At 41.5% G+C, this 17445-nt stretch overlaps 2 protein-coding genes across 3 annotated transcripts in view; one reads left to right on the top strand and one right to left on the bottom strand.

Moving 5' to 3' along the window:
* The window catches only part of fars2 (phenylalanyl-tRNA synthetase 2, mitochondrial), a 31191-nt gene extending 20040 nt beyond the window's left edge, over positions 1 to 11151 (bottom strand). The window contains exons 1-4 of one of the 2 annotated variants that reach the window (XM_012816921.3): positions 11074 to 11151; positions 1389 to 2047; positions 1031 to 1193; positions 717 to 848 (exon numbers count right to left, since the gene is read on the bottom strand). In XM_012816921.3, coding sequence (XP_012672375.2) covers positions 717 to 848; positions 1031 to 1193; positions 1389 to 2027 — 934 coding nt within the window. In that variant the 5' untranslated portion in view covers positions 2028 to 2047; positions 11074 to 11151. Of the gene's footprint in view, positions 1 to 716; positions 849 to 1030; positions 1194 to 1388; positions 2048 to 10250; positions 10348 to 11073 lie in introns of those variants that run through there. The other variant, XM_031583619.2, reaches the window with a different exon arrangement.
* Positions 11152 to 11290: 139 nt separating this feature from the next.
* On the top strand, positions 11291 to 15935 carry LOC116224346 (LYR motif-containing protein 4B). Its single transcript, XM_031583620.2, has 3 exons — positions 11291 to 11424; positions 12595 to 12715; positions 15643 to 15935. The coding sequence occupies exons 1-3, from the start codon at positions 11324 to 11326 to the stop codon at positions 15709 to 15711; spliced, it is 291 nt and encodes a 96-aa protein (XP_031439480.1). The 5' UTR covers positions 11291 to 11323; the 3' UTR covers positions 15712 to 15935.
* Positions 15936 to 17445: the final 1510 nt, after the last annotated feature.

Genomic DNA, 17445 nt, shown 5'->3' on the forward strand with positions numbered 1-17445 from the left:
ACACCAGACATTTTGTACTTTTACTAAACATTTTAAATAGGCATCCTTATACTTTCATTTTTGTTTTGTTATATTTTGTTAAAACAGGCCAAGATGAAATTATATACACCCAAATATTAGAACATCCTCAGTTTAGAGTAGATGTTTATCTTGCAGGTCAGGTCATTTCAACATGGGTATTCAATAGACAACGCTATACTCTAAGCACACTGTACTTTCAGAAGATTAAAACCACTTTAATTCCACATTGTCTCAAATGTTTTGAGGTGAATTCTGGAATTCTGGATCTGTTTGCATTCACGGAATTACAAAAAACTAACGTCACATAATTACACAACTTCATCTACACTAGGGAGGCCTTTGATGAAGATTGATGTGAGATTGGTAGCAACCTATAAACAATCCACTATGTCAGTGAATTTGTTGAGGGTCTTACCTCAAATCACAGTACATCATAGTAAAATCTAGCAAAGTAAAAGCTGTCTGGAACAGCAGCACCATCTGCCAGTAGAGGCAAGAAGAGCTGTCTGAGGCAACAGCACCATCTGCTGGTAGAGGCAGTAAGAGCTATTGCATGAACCTCCTAAAGCACTGACATTACTTTTCTTCCTTCCATGTCTGTGCATTTTCTGTTGTGTGTGTTTGTGATGGCTTAACAGGTAAGACTGTATGTGTGGGTAACTGTGTCTTTGTGACTGTCTTATAAGACGGCGTACCTGAATGGACTATTTCTTGTTCCATTACTCCACAGCCAAGCACCTCCAACCATTCGCCCTGGAAACGCACCTCCATTTCAAAGGAGGGATGAGTGAATGGGAAATAGCATTCCACCCAGCGTATTTCCAATTCTAAAGGAAGGGAAGAGGAATGTGGAATACAAAAAATACATTGAGAAATGGATCTGTACTGTGTGTACTCTGGTCAAGAATGCCAGAGACTGTACTTGTATTATTCTTCAGTAGCATAACTGTATTCACCACGGCATGAGATGATTAAAAAAAAAATATTTGGTCCAAAATGAGTTTCTCACCTTCCCCAAAAAGACGTCTGACCAGACCAGTTAATGTCTGTTTGAGGTTAAACTCCACCAATTTCACCGCCTCGAGGGTATGGGACTCCTGTTTTTGAGGGGTACGTCGATCTCCCTTCTCAAAAAGACTCAGCTCCTCACCATTGGTCACCTTTGCAAATAGCTGTGTTGTGTGAGACAAATGCAGAGATCAATGGATAGAGACAGACAGATATACAGGCATGGACAAAGAGAAAAAAAAACCAAGTGTAGTACTCCATTGTTTGGGAAACAGAGCTCCTGGATTCAAATGGTGGAAGTGTCATTATTTCCTTTGGGTCAACACTACTTCTATGAGAGTTGTTTAGAGCCCCCTTACTTCATGGTTGGAGAAGAGTCGTACCCCCTCCATCTGATGGAACACTGGGTAGTGGCTAGCATCTATCTCATCTCTGCGGTAAACATCTCCAACCACCAGGAAGGCATCCAGCCCCGAACGAACCAGCTCTCTCTGGTGAGCGGAGGTATGTGCTCGCAGCAGGGTGTTGTGGTTCAAGTAGTAGTTGTCCCCTTTCTTGCGACTCGGGTGGTCCTTTGGAATGAGCAGGCTGTCAAAATTCTGTTCCACAGTCACCACAGGATTCAGGTTGTCATAAACAGAGAAGAGAGGATTGCCCCAGCGGCCCATGTAGGAACTGTAGAAATGGGATTTAATGCGCTCCTTAATAATCCAGAGAGGGTGGTGTGGCTGATTGTGGAGGTTACGGCCTACTTTGGACAGAATTTTGGGCGTAATGTTTGTGTATTGGTCACGGTCGTATGTCTGACCCAACACCTTCACTGAGTTCTGCTTGACCACGACGGACTGAGACGTGAGACCATCACTGCTCAGAGATCTGAGGGAACAGGGACTGTGGGCGACTCCCCGCCACCGGGCTCTGACGCAGTTATAGAGGCAGTGTTTGTACACAGACTCAGGCAGGAGGGCCTGAAGGCAGCCTCTATGGTACATCCTCATTGTAGGTGGGTCATGGAGCTCTGAGAGGAGAGGAGAAAAAAAAAAACAGAATTTGGGATCATCTTTCTATTTTATATCATTCAATTTGACATGATTTTATTATGTTTCCAATACTTAAAGGTACGGTCCAAAATATCACTGTTACAGGTTCAATGAATAATCTACCACAGAAAAGTGCAACGCATTAGTAAAGACCTCAGACTCTCCATCTTGAATTCTCTGAAGAATAGTGGAGCAACTCTTCAATCTTGAATGCTTCAAAAATGTCTTTTTTTTCTTCTTTTTGTATTGCTTTCTCCAAATCAGACTTCTTCATTTTAACTCACAAGCTTCTCTTTTCTCTCATTTTGTTTGTCAATCTTCCTTTTCATAAGTCTCTTGGCCTGTTCAATTATTTCTCCCGCTTTCTCACCTCTGAAAAATTATTTTATATTGGGGTCTCCCTTCCTCATTCCAATCTATTTCTACCTCATTCTTTCAGCTGTAAAGGTTTCTAAGTCAGGTTTTGGTGTAGTTACCCAGTTCACTGGCAACCACAAGGCAGAACCACAGTGTATTTATCCTTAGTAAAACAGTGTTGCTCTCTTCATCTTGTGCTCAAATATTTCCCCAGGGTCAAAATACAAGACAGGTAAAAGAAAAGATTCAACTTTTAACTGCTGTCTGTTTGAAATACAACAAAAAGTACAGATATATGCACACACTCAACCACACCAGCAGCTGAGAGTAATTCAAAAACTTGCAGACACAGAGGCTAAGGGTGTTGTGCAAACACACAGGCTATGGGTGTTGTACAGACACAGGGGCTAAGGGTGTTGTGCAGACACAGGGTGTTGTGCAGACACAGGCTAACGGTGTTGTGCAGAAACAAAGGCTATGGGTGTTGTGCAGAAACAGGGGCTATGGGTGTTGTGCAGACACAGGGTCTGAGGGTGTTGTGCAGACACACAGGCTATGGGTGTTGTGCAGACACAGGGTCTGAGGGTGTTGTGCAGACACACAGGCTATGGGTGTTGTGCAGAAACAGGGGCTATGGGTGTTGTGCAGACACAGAGGCTAACGGTGTTGTGCAAACACACAGGCTATGGGTGTTGTGCAGACACAGGCTAACGGTGTTGTGCAGACACAGGCTGAGGGTGTTGTGCAGACACACAGGCTATGGGTGTTGTGCAGACACAGGCTAACGGTGTTGTGCAGACACAGGCTGAGGGTGTTGTGCAGACACACAGGGGCTAACGGTGTTGTGCAAACACAGGCTGAGGGTGTTGTGCAGACACAGGCTATGGGTGTTGTGCAGACACAGGCTATGGTTGTTGTGCAGACACAGGGGCTGAGGGTGTTGTGCAGACACAGGCTATGGGTGTTGTGCAGACACACAGGCTAAGGGTGTTGTGCAGACACAAGCGCTAAGGGTGTTGTGCAGACACACAGGGGCTGAGGGTGTTGCATTGCAGTGGCACTGCAGCAAACTGCTTACCATCCTGAGAGCTTTGCTCTTCTAGAGGACTTTTATTTTACAGTGGTCACCTAATAAGATTCAGGCTATAAAAACAGTGCGGTTGTGAAGCCTGCAACACTTAACTGCCTCACATACATATAGCACACACCTTTAGAAGAACACTGGTTACAACATGTGTTGTCCATACATTTGTTTTACAACAACATGTGTAGTCCAAACCTTTGTTTCAGAACATTCTTAAATAACAACACATTGAAGGGAAAGACTCGGTATTTTAGGCAGACACCTTTGTCCAAAGGGACTTACAAAATGTGACAAATTGTAATTAGTATTTTGTATTATTATTTGTGTTTGCTTGACTATTATATTATTCCTTATACAATGCGATATACGATGCCCTTCCCCCGGAACTAAGCTATTCCACTGAAGATAACCTTTTTAGGCTTCTGAATACACAGCTAGAATGAGGTGGAACAACATTCCTCATTCGTTTGGGATCTTGAACTCATGGGGTTAATTCATGTGTAATGACTGCCATGTCACCATGTTTAATGGAGGCCATTTTGGGGAACTGCCATGCAAACAGATAACGACAAACTTTATGAAAGAGCTCTGACTCTGGATTAAGACATTGACCAAACCCCATAACCAGTGCAAATACACTGTTTGAATGTGTTTGATGTGTATTAGTTCACTGAGCTCAGTGTAATTCCCTGGCAGTGCTGTTGAGCAGGGCCATGAACCCACAACACTAGGCCCTTGGTTCTTTATTATTATTATTGTTGTTGTTATTGTTGTTGTTAAATAATAATAATAATAATAATAATAATAATAATAATCAATACTTTTTCTATGTTGGTTTATGTTCTCAAGTTGGGACTTATGTGAAATCTGAAGTTGTGGTTTTTTTTTCAGTTGTTGCTAAAGCATGTATACTGCTGCCCTCTGCTGTTTATGATGGAAAACATGCAGAGCAAGGGACAGCAGTTGACATTTTTCAAAAATGTTCAAATGCTGTTACCATAACATGTCAGGTTTCAACTTCAATTAAAGGTCATCTCAAGGTCGCTTGTTTCTCAAAGTCAATTTCAGGGTAAAATCATTCACATCTTAAAGCAATATAAATATCAAATTTAATAGCAGATTAGCATTCTTGTAGATTTCTTTTCAAGATTACGTCCCAAATTAACTTAAATACCCAATTTCATTGAAAGCAGAGAGGGTACAAACCCAATGGCTGACAATCTAGAAATACAACACAGTTTTTCCAGCATTCAAAGGTGATTACCTAGATCAAATATCAAACATATTGATGGAATCCATACTGTGAAAAATGAATGAGGTGGAGATAAACGTTTATTATGGGTAACAAAATAGACTGAGAGACTGCTCAAATGACTTGCACATTCATGACTCACATTTGTGTTCTTGGGTGTTTTTATACTTACACTTACGCAATTGGTTGGTTTCAGCAATAACAACAATCCCTGCAGCAAATAGACATTTAAAAATGAGAACTACTTCAAATGTTTATGCACCGTTACTTTTTATTGAACTTTGAAAGTAATTATGGCATGTTTGGGGAACCCTCTACGTGTAAGTTTAAGAACATAACATTAACTTGTCAGGCCTTATTGACATTAAGAATGGACAATTCCAGAGGATGATGAATTCTCTTCAAATGTTGATATTATATGATATGATAATCCTCAACAAACATGCGCTCCTCAAAGCGAGTGACAGAGGTAAAGTGTACTGAAGCTATTTGATGTCCACAAAGCAGTAGAAGGCTTTAAAAGATATCAAAGCATTTCCAGCTTACAAGCAAGCTCTTCCGATTTGTATATGTGGATGGAGGAAGAAAACTTAATTGGACGGCTGGAGGATCCACCAGGGAATGACAAAATGCCTGGATAAAAGAGTTCAGCCCTGCACTGGGCATCACCTGCACTACTACTAAGAGGCAGCTCAAGGCAGTGTGTGTGTGTGTGTGTGTGTGTGTGTGTGTGTGTGTGTGTGTGTTTGAGTAGAAGTACCCCTGCTACAGCTGTGTGTGTGTGTGTGTGTGTGTGTGTGTGTGTGTGTGTGTGTGTGTGTGTGTGTGTGTGTGTGTGTGTGTTTGAGTAGAAGTACCCCTGCTACAGCTGCAGGTTAACATCATGCAAATGGTGAACAGCAGGGACAAATCAAGAATACTAGGAAGGAAAAGAATAGAAACCAAAGGTTAGATGGCCAGGGGCTTCTGAAGTCAAGGAATGGAGGTGTATCAATGATGATTTAAAAGGAATTTTAGAAGGATTGAACGGTACAGCAGAGAGCAGATGCCATCACATGGATAAGGTAATCTATAATTATGGCATGGAAAGATATGAAGTTTGTCAGAAAGTTAGGAAGGAAAAGCAAGGTCAAGACGACAGGTTGAAATAGAAAGGTTGATTTGAGAGAGGCAGCTGAAGAAGCAATGGAAACAGGCAGATGATGAACTGACAGAAGGTATTAGTGTACTGCAGGCAGAGGTGAAGAGTAGACTGGCTACGCCATTTAAGTTTGTGAAGTCATTATTCACTCAAGAGAAAATGGATCCATCAAAGTTTGTGAAGTCGTTATTCACTGAAGATAAAATGGATCCATCAAAGTTTGTGAAGTCGTTATTCACTCAAGAGAAAATGGATCCATCTAAGTTTGTGAAGTCGTTATTCACTCAAGAGAAAATGGAAGGTTTGAGACCTGAAAGTAAGGACCTGGAGGAGGATCTTCAGCGGGTACATACTAATAATCAGAGCCATGAGGAACGCTTACAACAACTGCTCCATAATCTGAAATGAGCAAGGATGAAACTGAAACCTTCTATCAAATGTAGTCATGTATCTGTCAGCAAGGGAAAACTGCTGGAACAGAGATTTTATGCTGATGAGGTGAGGTGAGGTATATTGATGAGGTGAGGTGATTCATTCTATTGTAGAGAAACCGGTGAAGATCTTAGGCAGGTGGTACAGATACATGTTGAGTGACAGAGGACAAGGGAACATTACAGCATAGGGACATCATTGAACAGGTACAGAGGTGATAACATATAGGGTTTGTGTTAGGAGACAGTTGTAAAGGGTAAGGCTACATTGCCCCGGAGAGGCGGCAGAAGAGGAAACTAGAGGGGCAGCAGTGGCATCTCAAGGAAAGCTAGGCGACGGGTGGCATAATGTTGAGAAGAGGAAGATATGCTTGAGAGAATAAACAAATTGAGGTTAACTCTTGTTGGTGACATACTTAATATACATTGGACAGGGTAATTTATTACAAGCTAGCTGAGTTAGGTTTTTAAGGTTGCAAACTATTGGCGTGAGATTGACGAAGACTGATCAACTTTTTGATGTGAGATGAATTTATTTGGATGCTAGCCTGAGATAGGACAAGGCTGATGACTTTGGGCATCTGGAAAAACTTAAGACAGGGATGACACCTATAAAGTTACAGCCTATGTTGAATTCTTTCATAAGTAACTTTGGCCGGGATGTTTATGATGAAAACTAGTGAGTCAATGACTTTCCTAACACAGCCAAACATCAAGCAAGCGCAAGACAACTAATAAGTTATTACTGACTAGTCCAACAGAAAGAAGGCCAGCTCTGAATCTGACTTGCTACGGTTACTTCTTTGGTCTCTTGTTTGGTTACTCTCTCTTTTTCTTGTTTAGTTACTGTCTCTCAAAATTATAATAGGAAAAGGTAGAAGCCCTCAAGGTGCCTGTGCAGCTTTTAACACGAGTTCACACATTATTCACACATGAACATGAGTTCATAACACACGCTAGCAGCTGCCAACTGTGAAAATGGTTCCCTATGCTCAAGATAGCTAGGATAGTTCAAAAGCTACGATAGGTAGAAGCCCTCTGGGTGCCTGTGCAGCTTCATATTAACAGTAGTTCATATTAAAATGAGATCATATTACGCACACTACTAAGATGGTTCCCTAAGCTAGAGATAGCGAGGATAGTTCATGGTTAACTGGCATGAGATCTTGGCGATGTTTGAGCTCCGTAGCATCCCGTTAGATAGGCTAGAGTAGATGGGAATACACACACCAGTTTCTTTATCATTATGGAATACTGAGTGGGAATGAAAATGAGTTCCATCCCATGTTGCTTTTACCTAATACATTTAATGGGATTTGTATGTGAAAGAGGTAGAGAGACTCATTCTACCCGGCAGAGTAACTGTGCGCGTAACTAACTGCCAGGCAAAAGAAAATGCATTACCATGCATAAACCGCACCCGAGTAGTAACCACAAGGCTGCAGAAATACATGTCAATTAACCTCCTATTACGTGAAGAAACCTTTCGTCGCAAGATGTTCTGCAAGTCGGCATGCTGGCATACTTTGCCATACAGGGCATGGGTATAGCTGAAGAGGCAATACTAAGTGCCACCTTACTGTAGAGGGCATACGTATGGCTGAAGAGGCAATACTTAGTGCCACCTTACTGTAAAGGGCATACGTATGGCTGAAGATGGCAATACTAAGTGCCACCTTACTGTAAAGGGCATATGTATGGCTGAAGATGGCATACTCTGAGCCAACACCAAATAGACCCATGAAGAACCCAGCTGGACTGGCATTCTGTCATGCTTGTTGTAGGGACGTCTCTCAGTAATGCTCAAGGTGCATCTCGATGGTGTATCTGTTGTGGTCTCTGGTATTGACAGATGTCCTAACCCATCGTGAGTATGGAGGGGGGATGTGGGGAGGTCGGTGTGGGATGTCAGACACCACCGTTGGGCCTAATTCAACTGAACACTGACGAGGGAAGATGCCCACTTGAGAACCCCAGTGAAACGCTTCAATGCATGCTCAACACTTTGGGGAGACTACGCATATCTCAAATCCATGTAATTGGGGGCACGTAAAAAAAACACTTATGCGTTAATGGAAGAATAAGGCCCACAGTGTTACTGAACAGTGTATAACATATTCATGAACTGGAATCAAAATAAGCCTATTTAAAAAAAAAAGTTATTTTAAAGGGGATTTTACTCATTCATTTCCTCCTTAGGTAAACCCTGTGGGGAAACTCTGAATAGTGAACCTATAATGAACATCTTAATAAGCCATGGCCTCACGCTCCTGTCACAGTCCTGCTTTTTTAAACAGACATTTGCATACACATTACATACATTAATATCAATGATACACATGATTCATGTGTAAGAGACCCCTCCAAGGACAGAGAGTCTATATGACAGGGATTAACCTCAGGTGTAAATTAATCCACTGTGACTAGACTAATGGTGGCGTTTGACAGCATTGTGTTTACAGCAAAGGATGTTCAAGGTCAGGCATGTATGAATACAGGACGGGGACTGGCAAAGGGCTTAGGAACAAGGACAGCACCTGACATCTATACTTCAGAGATTTGAAGAATGCATAACTATGCAAATGCAGCCTTGGTTTATATCATATACACACAGACCTTAGGGTAGCATAGACACTCCTGCTGAAATGAAATCTTAAAGAGAAAGGTTTACTTAACTGAACTTTTACTAGGGACAAAAACAATCGAAATCAGTCCAGTATTAAATTAGAACGCAAAACAACGCTAGACAATGTAATCCCATGGGGAATGTATCCAGGGGCGCAGATAGCACTGGGGACGGGGGGGACATGTCCCCCCCAGATTCATAGTGACCCCGATCCGTCCCCACCACTCTCCCTACGTAAGGCGACAATCATCAGTTAATAACTCTGCACAGCTGATTAGGTGATGTTAGCGTCCCCCCCAGTTCAAAAATCCCATCTGCACCGCTGAATGTATCCGTGTCAAAGTAAACCGTCTGTTTTCGCCACTGACAGGCTCTCAATGTGATTATAAGGGTCTGATTACAGCCGGACACTATTTGGCATGACAGCACCACCTCACCCAACAACAACTACACCAATCTGCTAGCTATAAGAGGAAGCTAGCGCAGTATTTTCTGTATGGACATCATGACAGAGGCGACAAAAAAGAAACTGAGGAGGAAACGAGGAAGAGAAAAAGAGAGAGTAACTGAGCAAGAACGCGAAAAAGAGTTAGTTTTGGACCGGCTTTTACTTGTTGGCAAGAGCTCAAAGTTACAAAAGAATGCAAGTCAGATGCCGAGATTGCCTTTCTGTTGGACTAGGCAGTAATAACTGATTAGCTGTCTTGTTATGTCTTGTGTTGCACTTGCTTGATGTTTGGCTGTGCTAGGAACGTTGTCGGCCAATGTTATTTATTGAAAGAATGCGACGTAGGCTGTAACCTTATTGGTGTCATCCCTGTCTCACGGAGATCTGTAGTTTTTCCAGATAACCAAAGTCCTCTACCTCAGTCCTGTTTCAGGCTAGCAATTAATAAGGCTAGTAAGTCCAAATAAATTCATCTCACGCCAAAAGTTTGATCATTCTTCATCAATCTCACACCAATAAGCCTAGGAAGTTTACAACCTTGAAAACCTAACTCAACTAGCATGTAATATAATATACATGCTGTCCAATGCATATAATGCATATACTGTCCAATGTATATTAAGCATGTCGCCAAAAACATTTTATTAGATTACACATACTCCACATTCAAACGCTTAGAAAACAATGTATATGAGCTGAAAACGCAAGCAGTATTTCAGCAAAACTAAAATGTGTCATTCTTTTTTTATTATTATTTTGGTTGTGTTAGCGTTCATCTCCGATGTCACAATAAATAAAACTATGCAGTCATATTTGTGCAAAGTCTTGTGATATTACTCTACCTTGTCAGTCTAGACTAGATGCTTCTTTGACTTCTGCCATCATCTTTGCTGGTTCCATATCCTTCAGCTTGACAACAGATACACGTGTATCACTGTCCATTAGTATTGTATTAGTCACTGTATTTAGGACAGTGAGTGAGCTACATTCCCCAACTTTCGGTGAGTTTAGTAGCAAAAAAATACCAATTCTCGCTTAATGGGGCTTTAATGGTAGGCAGTATGTATTAAGGGGACTAACAAAGCTGCACAGGTTTCCTTAGTGTTTTTCTACCTTTACCTATATTTAAGTTACATTGAGGACACTGTAACGCTAGGTAGATGACTCGGTATCGTTCATGCGAATTTAACTCTGACATGTAAATCGTTTCAGGTTATGTTAAAGTTTCCCTGGCTAGCCTGCATAGAAAAACCATTTGCTGCAAAGCCTGAAACAAAGTTTAATTTCTCAAAATCGGCTCATCAGTAAAAGACAGTCTTTGGTTCGAAGTGATTGCAAACAGTTGCAGATTATGTTACTGAGCTTCATATTCACATTAAACAACCCTGAGAGAAATCAGGCAAGGGTGTACTCTGAATGTAGGGATCAAGCCAGTGATAAAATGAACGGCTTTTAATGTAGCTGGGAATTGGGCCCTAGCCTACCAGGCTAACCAGCTGGCCATTACTTGGGTCATTTCGGTCCAAAATTACCAAGTGCTCAAGTGCTCTTGGAAAGCAGAATACAGAGATTAATGAGCGCAGAGACTTGTGACACAGATAATATAATATCTCGTTTTTAAAAGCCATTACGTAAACTGAACAGCAGCACCAAGGTAGCACTTACCTCTTGTTCACAGTCGAATGTGAGCCATAGAGGTCTGAATATTTGCCAGATGCTTTTTGGAACTGACACTCAATTTCCCTGGGACGCCGTGAGAGTGTGTAACATACTAATGGACATTTGTTCGTAAAATGTCGTGTCATAATGACAGCAGATTCCCATATAAAAACATAAGGTAAAACCGCTTCGTTATTTTTTTATAGGCGCTTCCATCCACTTTGGGGTCCTGCTATGCGAAGGGCGCACGTAACGCATGATTGCTTGCAAGATGGCAGCCTCCGGGAAAGTTCAGGTGCTGTCACTGTACCGAATGCTTCTACGAGAGAGCGAGAAATTTTCTGCTTATAACTACAGGTAACGTTAGGTCTAATATAAGTACCATTCTCACATAGGTTACACCAATACATTAACGTCATCACGCTCTGGTCACCGTATCTGTCTGTGAGTTTATGGCATGTTATTTGACATGGACTCATACGTAGCCTACTAGCTGGATGTGGATGTCAAACAGTTTGCTTTCCATATATCCGACCATGTCAGATTTAGGTATTATCTTCAAATGTATTTTGATGATATGGTCATGTGAATGAGTGATAAACACACCATCGTTTTAACTATAGCTACCCTGTATGCACTACGTAGAGATGACGAACTGTCCGAAGATTCGGTGTACTAAGCTATTTCATTGAGCTGGGCGAATCGGCAACAGCAAATCAATCAATCTTTGTCATATGTATGTTTTTCTGTCATCGTCTAAGTATAGAAATACAAAGCTAGTAGATGTTGTCAGTAAGCCCATTTTGTTTTATGGTATTTATATAGTCTACTGGTCCACCAGCGCCTCTGCTTATAGGTGATCGCTGTACACGTCGTTAGTGTGACTCAAAACACTGTATGAAAGCGCACCGCAAACCTTCAGACCGGGACAGACTCTACAGCGACACATGCTGGTCAAGTTTTGACCTGATCCCATAACCATTGTGTGTTTTACTTTAGCGAGAAGATTGTATTGATGAAAAGCTGTTGACAGATTATCGTTGCACTTATGCCAGCCTATTTCATGTACAAGCCACACCCACAGTGTAGTATTTTTACATTTGTATTAAAGAATACAGTGCACACTATAAATAAGTGGGAATTTTCTGATGTAAGAGCATGGGTCAATAATACTGTAAATTCATGCATGTCTTTGCATACGCGCTTATAACTCTTGTACTTTTGGTAGTACACACCATAGCACGATAGTATCATTGTGCTAATTAGGCATTAGGGCTTGTGTCCATAAAGTGTTTTTCTCTGGCAGAAAAGCGCTGACAGGGCACTGCGGAGTGTTTCAGTGAAAAAGCACCCCCCATGCGGCAATATCTTGACAACAAATGACCTGGGTAGCTAGCTTGCTAACTTGCTAAAGTTAGATAGTTGGCTGGCAGACACATCGCAAATCATGCCTATGCCTAGATGAGATAACAGTGTTTGTTTTTAATATTGTATATGTATTGTTACATGTGTATATGTATTTGGTAGAACATATGCACTGCGTAGGGTGAAGGATGCCTTTAAGGAGAACAAGAATGTTGAAGACCCCCAGAACCTTCAGAGGTTACTAAGCCAGGCCTGGGACAGCTTGGCCCTCATCCAGAGGCAGGTACTATGAAAAACTGCTCATTTTGATTTTGAATTGATTTGTACTGTGGTTAGCAACAGTATCAGAGCATAACAGGATTATAACATAACATGATTCGATGGGATCAATTCAATTCAATTTTATTTATATAGCGCCATAACAATACAATTGTCTCAAGGCGCTTTACAGAGCCCAGAGCCTGGACCCCCTTAGTGCAAGCACAATGGCAGCAGGGGCAAGGAAAAACTCCCTGTTAGTCAGGAAGGAACCTTAAGCAAAACCACGGCACATATGGGGGGACCCATCTGCTTGAGGTCGGCCGGGGGGAGATAGGAAGGGGGGGTGGGGGGGAGGGTTGTGTGGCAGAAGGGGAAGGGAAACAACAAGTGTTGTACACAGCATGCATTTGGTAGATGTACATAATATATATACAGACATCAGGTGGTAAATACATGATACATACAAAAAAAACTTAGTGGGTATACACTGTGCTCATAGGGTTACTGTTATAGGGGTAAGGGGAGTAGGAACAGAAAAACATGTAGGAGGTGGCAATAATATATATTACAAATAAATGCTAGCATGGGGTAGAGTAAGTGTACGGCAGTACGGTGGCGGTGGGTGCAGTGGGCCGAGGGTTTCTACAGGTAGATCGGGATCACTATTATTGATCAGAATCCTCTTCTACTTAAAGCAGCAGTAAAGAGTTTTGGTCTAAATCTAGCAAGCTAACTACCTAAAAGTCAAGTCACTTCATTTAATCAACACATTTTATAACAACAGGAGTGGAACAATAGTGCTTTCTGGTCTAGGTAAATAAATTGACAATATAAACAGATGCATGAATAAAGGAACATAAAAATAATTAAAAAAACCATAAAAGGAATAAAAGTGAAGAGAATAAATGAGAAAATAGCAACCTAATATAAAAAGACACGATAAATAAGCGAAGAACTAAAAGTAAATGAGTAAAAGTAATAAGAAGTAACATTATGCAACAAATTTGACCTTGAAATAACGGCTTCAAAATCATTTTGGTAGTACACTGACTTGTCATACGGAGAGTTACGTCTGTGCCACTGCCACAGCACGCCTGGTATATGTAACGTTGGGGTACAGGGCACGAGACCCTCCTCAAGAACTACATAATGCTTTATGGCACCACCTCAAGGAACAACAACTAGACCCATGCACTAGCTATAAGAGGAAGCTAGCGCAATATTCTCTGTATGGACATCATGACAGAGGCGACGAAGAAAGCGAGGAAGACATTGTCGGAGGATAGGAAGAGAAAAAGAGAGTAGAGAAGAGAGTAGCCGAGCAAGAAACCCAACAAGTAACCAATCACGTCAGATGCCCATCTGGCCTTCTTTCTGTTGGACTTGTCAGTAATAACTTGTTAACTCTCTTGCTATGGCTTGTGTTGCACTTGCTTGATGTCTGGCCGTGTTAGGAAAGTTGTGGACTCGCTAGTTTGTCATAAACAAAGTCAGCAAATTTCAACAGAGCTAGGTTTAGCTGCTAGAATCAAACATATAAAATCCACATATAGTATGTATGGCTACCACTTGCATTGTCCAAGACCACCGACTACAGCTTCAGAACCAGAACTATAGCTAGTGCACTATTGGTATGGAATTATAGATTCGATACCAATAGTTTGAATACTTTGGGTCCGGAATTCTACTGTTGACATGAATGAATTTTCCATAGATTTCTTTCCGTATGGTTTATTCCCATTCCGTAGCATTAGGGAACACGGTGTTTGTCAGTGGCCTTCTTTCTGTTGGACCAGTCAGTAATAACGTATTAGCTGTCCTGCTATGTCTTGTGTGGCGCTTGCTTGATGTTTTGCTGTGTTAGGAAAGTTGTTGACAAGTTGATAGACTTCAACTTCTGCTGCAGAAGTTGAATCCCCATAACTGTGGAACGGTGTCATCACTACCACTACATCTCGTGTTGCGCGCTTGGCATCATTGAGAGGTGTGGCTGCTGATTCAGTTGTCACTTCAGAGGTAGTCACACCCTTTTAGCAAAAAAAACTGTACTGTAGGCTGCTGATAGGCTGTTACACTGTCAAAACACACGGTTTAGGGATAGCCTACGTTTTGTATGAGCATTATTACCAGACATAAACTGTTGGCAAAAAAACACTAACGGACTAACGGAACACCTGGTTGTAACCAATCTTACAGCATAAACTGAGGGGGGGGGGGGGGGGGGGGGTAGATTCTGAATTTTTCACATGGAAACAGAGCATGCTTGTAAGACAAACAATTTATGTAGGGTGTTTAAAACATTATTTCCCAATGTTGGCAGAAAGAACGAGCTGGTGAGTGGGTGAACGAGAAACCCAGATAGGCTAGCAAAATTCACTCAATAGCATACAAGTCATATTCAGTTATAGGAAGGTAGAATACACAACTTAACACAATGGATGTGCCTGGGGTTCTGGTTCAAGGTGTATGGGGGAGGTCTGGAAGGTGTGAGGGCTTTTGGCGCCTGTTTGCTTAATGTAAATGTTATACATTCTTATGGGAGAAGGATTCACATGAGTTGCAGCTATTTATGAATATGAAAAATACCAACATTCTTCATCACAAATTAAATAACTTCCTGCTAACAACCTTCCTGTTTGTGGAAAAAATTATATATTACGTTTGTGGTAGGCAACTGTTATTATGTTTGTGGAAGGCAACTGTTATTTTATATACTTGAGCAGGACACTGAACCCCTAACCGCTCCCGATGCGCAGGTTGGCAACTTAGATAGTAGCCTCTGCCATGGGTGTATGAATGGGTAGATGCCGGAGGCATTAATGTATAAAGAGCTTTGAGTGCTCTATGAGTAGAAAAGCGCTATATAAATGCAGTCCATTAACCATTTACCATAAATCCAAGTGTCTTAGCCCACAGTATATACACCACCTTCTGCCCATGTCTTTGCAGGTGACCATAGGGAAGATGTACGAGACCCAAAAGACTGTAGTGGAAACTGGATTCAAGAAGACCCTCTGATGCATATGCCACATGAGTTCATGTCAAACACAACAAGACGACCTTTTCTTGTGTGTCCCAAAGACTCATCCCACGCTTGCATACGTCCCTGATGCTGGGTTAGGGCTGCGCTGGAGTTGATGGGAAGGGAGAGATGGCCTTTTGTCAAGTTATTTGAGTTGCATTTATCATTCTAGGACATGTTTTCTTTGTCTGTGTTCATTAAATTCAGTTGATTTTCTTAATTTTGTATATTTGTTCGATTTTCTTATATATGTAGTTAATATATAAGGTAATGCATTTCATTTAATTTATTCCCCTTTCTTATTACAGTGCCACAAAATGTATTTACATTGTTTCTGCTCCCAAAAGCATTACACATGAAAAAGCTGTTAAATGGTAGTAGAAGTATAGTTGTCATGCCCAATGTGAGTCAAACATGGATGAGCGGCACAAGTGCAAGCATAAACCGTTTACGGCATGTAAGGTCCGTGCTACATTGAACAGCACTTCCAGGTTCACTGTTGTGTGAAACAAACAGTAGCAGTAGGCACTTTGAATAGGTTTGTAAAGAGAACTTCAGACATTATATACACTATATAGACATAAGAGGGGTGCTGTGCCCAGTGTTCATTCCTCTGAATGTATGTGTGTGTGTGTGTTTGTGTTTAGCTATCTAGCTTTATAACAAGTTACCAACATTAACTGACTCAAGACATGGAGGTCAAGACATGGGGTCAAATATTAACATTGTTGTTGTTTTTTTCTTTTCGTTAGCAACACATTTTCTTTACAACTTGAACAACAACACATTGGCATTTCATCTGTAAAAAAGAGATCTCCTTGATCTCCTCTGTCTTCACCTCAGGACATGTAGAGTGGTAGTGTAGCGTACTGTGGTTATGTCCTTAAATGTGCAACTCACATCTACGTTTGACTCACATTGGGCAGCGACAGTAGTCATTATCTTCAGCAGTAAGCTGACCACAGGGCAATCCACAGGGCAAAACAAACGACAAAACACTGAGCTGACCACACGACAAAACACAGCTCACCACACGACAAAACACAGCTGACCACACGACAAAACACTGAACTGACCACAGGGCAATCCACAGGGCAAAACACTGAGCTGACCACAGGGCAAAACACAGCTGACCACACGACAAAACACAGCTCACCACACGACAAAACACAGCTGACCACAGGGCAAAACACTGAGCTGACCACAGGGCAATCCACACGACAAAACAGCCAATTTCCCTTGTTTTCGGGGTGTAGTAAGGTCCAAGTATAAAGGTAACATTGTTCAATACTTGTCAGCGAGTAAAGGTATGGAACTATAAGTATAAAGGCCTCAGTACCTTGAGTGGAGCATATATAATTATCTGTGTACACCTGCTGTTGTTCTGTTCCAAAGAGAAGCACCATTAAAAAGGATATTCATCATATTGTGCAAGAAATTATGATTTAAAACTGAAATCACTGGTCAGTGAATTTACCAGTCAGTTAGCCATTTTTTAAGGTTGGACCCCTTAATCAAAATCATGTCAGTACTCTAAAACCAGAGTCGTGTAGAGTTAAGGTTGGATCCTTAATCAAAATCATCCCAGTACTCTACCTTTGAAACCATCACCACCTTTCACCAAAATCACAGACTACCTTTAAACCATCACCACCTTTCACCAGAATCACAGACTTTGCCTTTATAACACACACACACACACACACACAGCAGAGTTGCCAACTCTCACA

This window comes from Clupea harengus, chromosome 17 (genome assembly GCF_900700415.2).
Source record: "Clupea harengus chromosome 17, Ch_v2.0.2, whole genome shotgun sequence".
NCBI lineage: Eukaryota > Metazoa > Chordata > Actinopteri > Clupeiformes > Clupeidae > Clupea > Clupea harengus.

What these genes read in the sequence shown, in the direction of transcription:
- LOC116224346 (XM_031583620.2), top strand. Translation starts at nt 11,324, where the DNA reads ATGATTGCTTGCAAGATGGCAGCCTCCGGGAAAGTTCAGGTGCTGTCA. An exon ending in TTTTCTGCTTATAACTACAG is followed by an intron (nt 11,425 to 12,594) that starts GTAACGTTAGGT and finishes TGTATTTGGTAG; the next exon opens with AACATATGCACTGCGTAGGG. An exon ending in TGGCCCTCATCCAGAGGCAG is followed by an intron (nt 12,716 to 15,642) that starts GTACTATGAAAA and finishes ATGTCTTTGCAG; the next exon opens with GTGACCATAGGGAAGATGTA.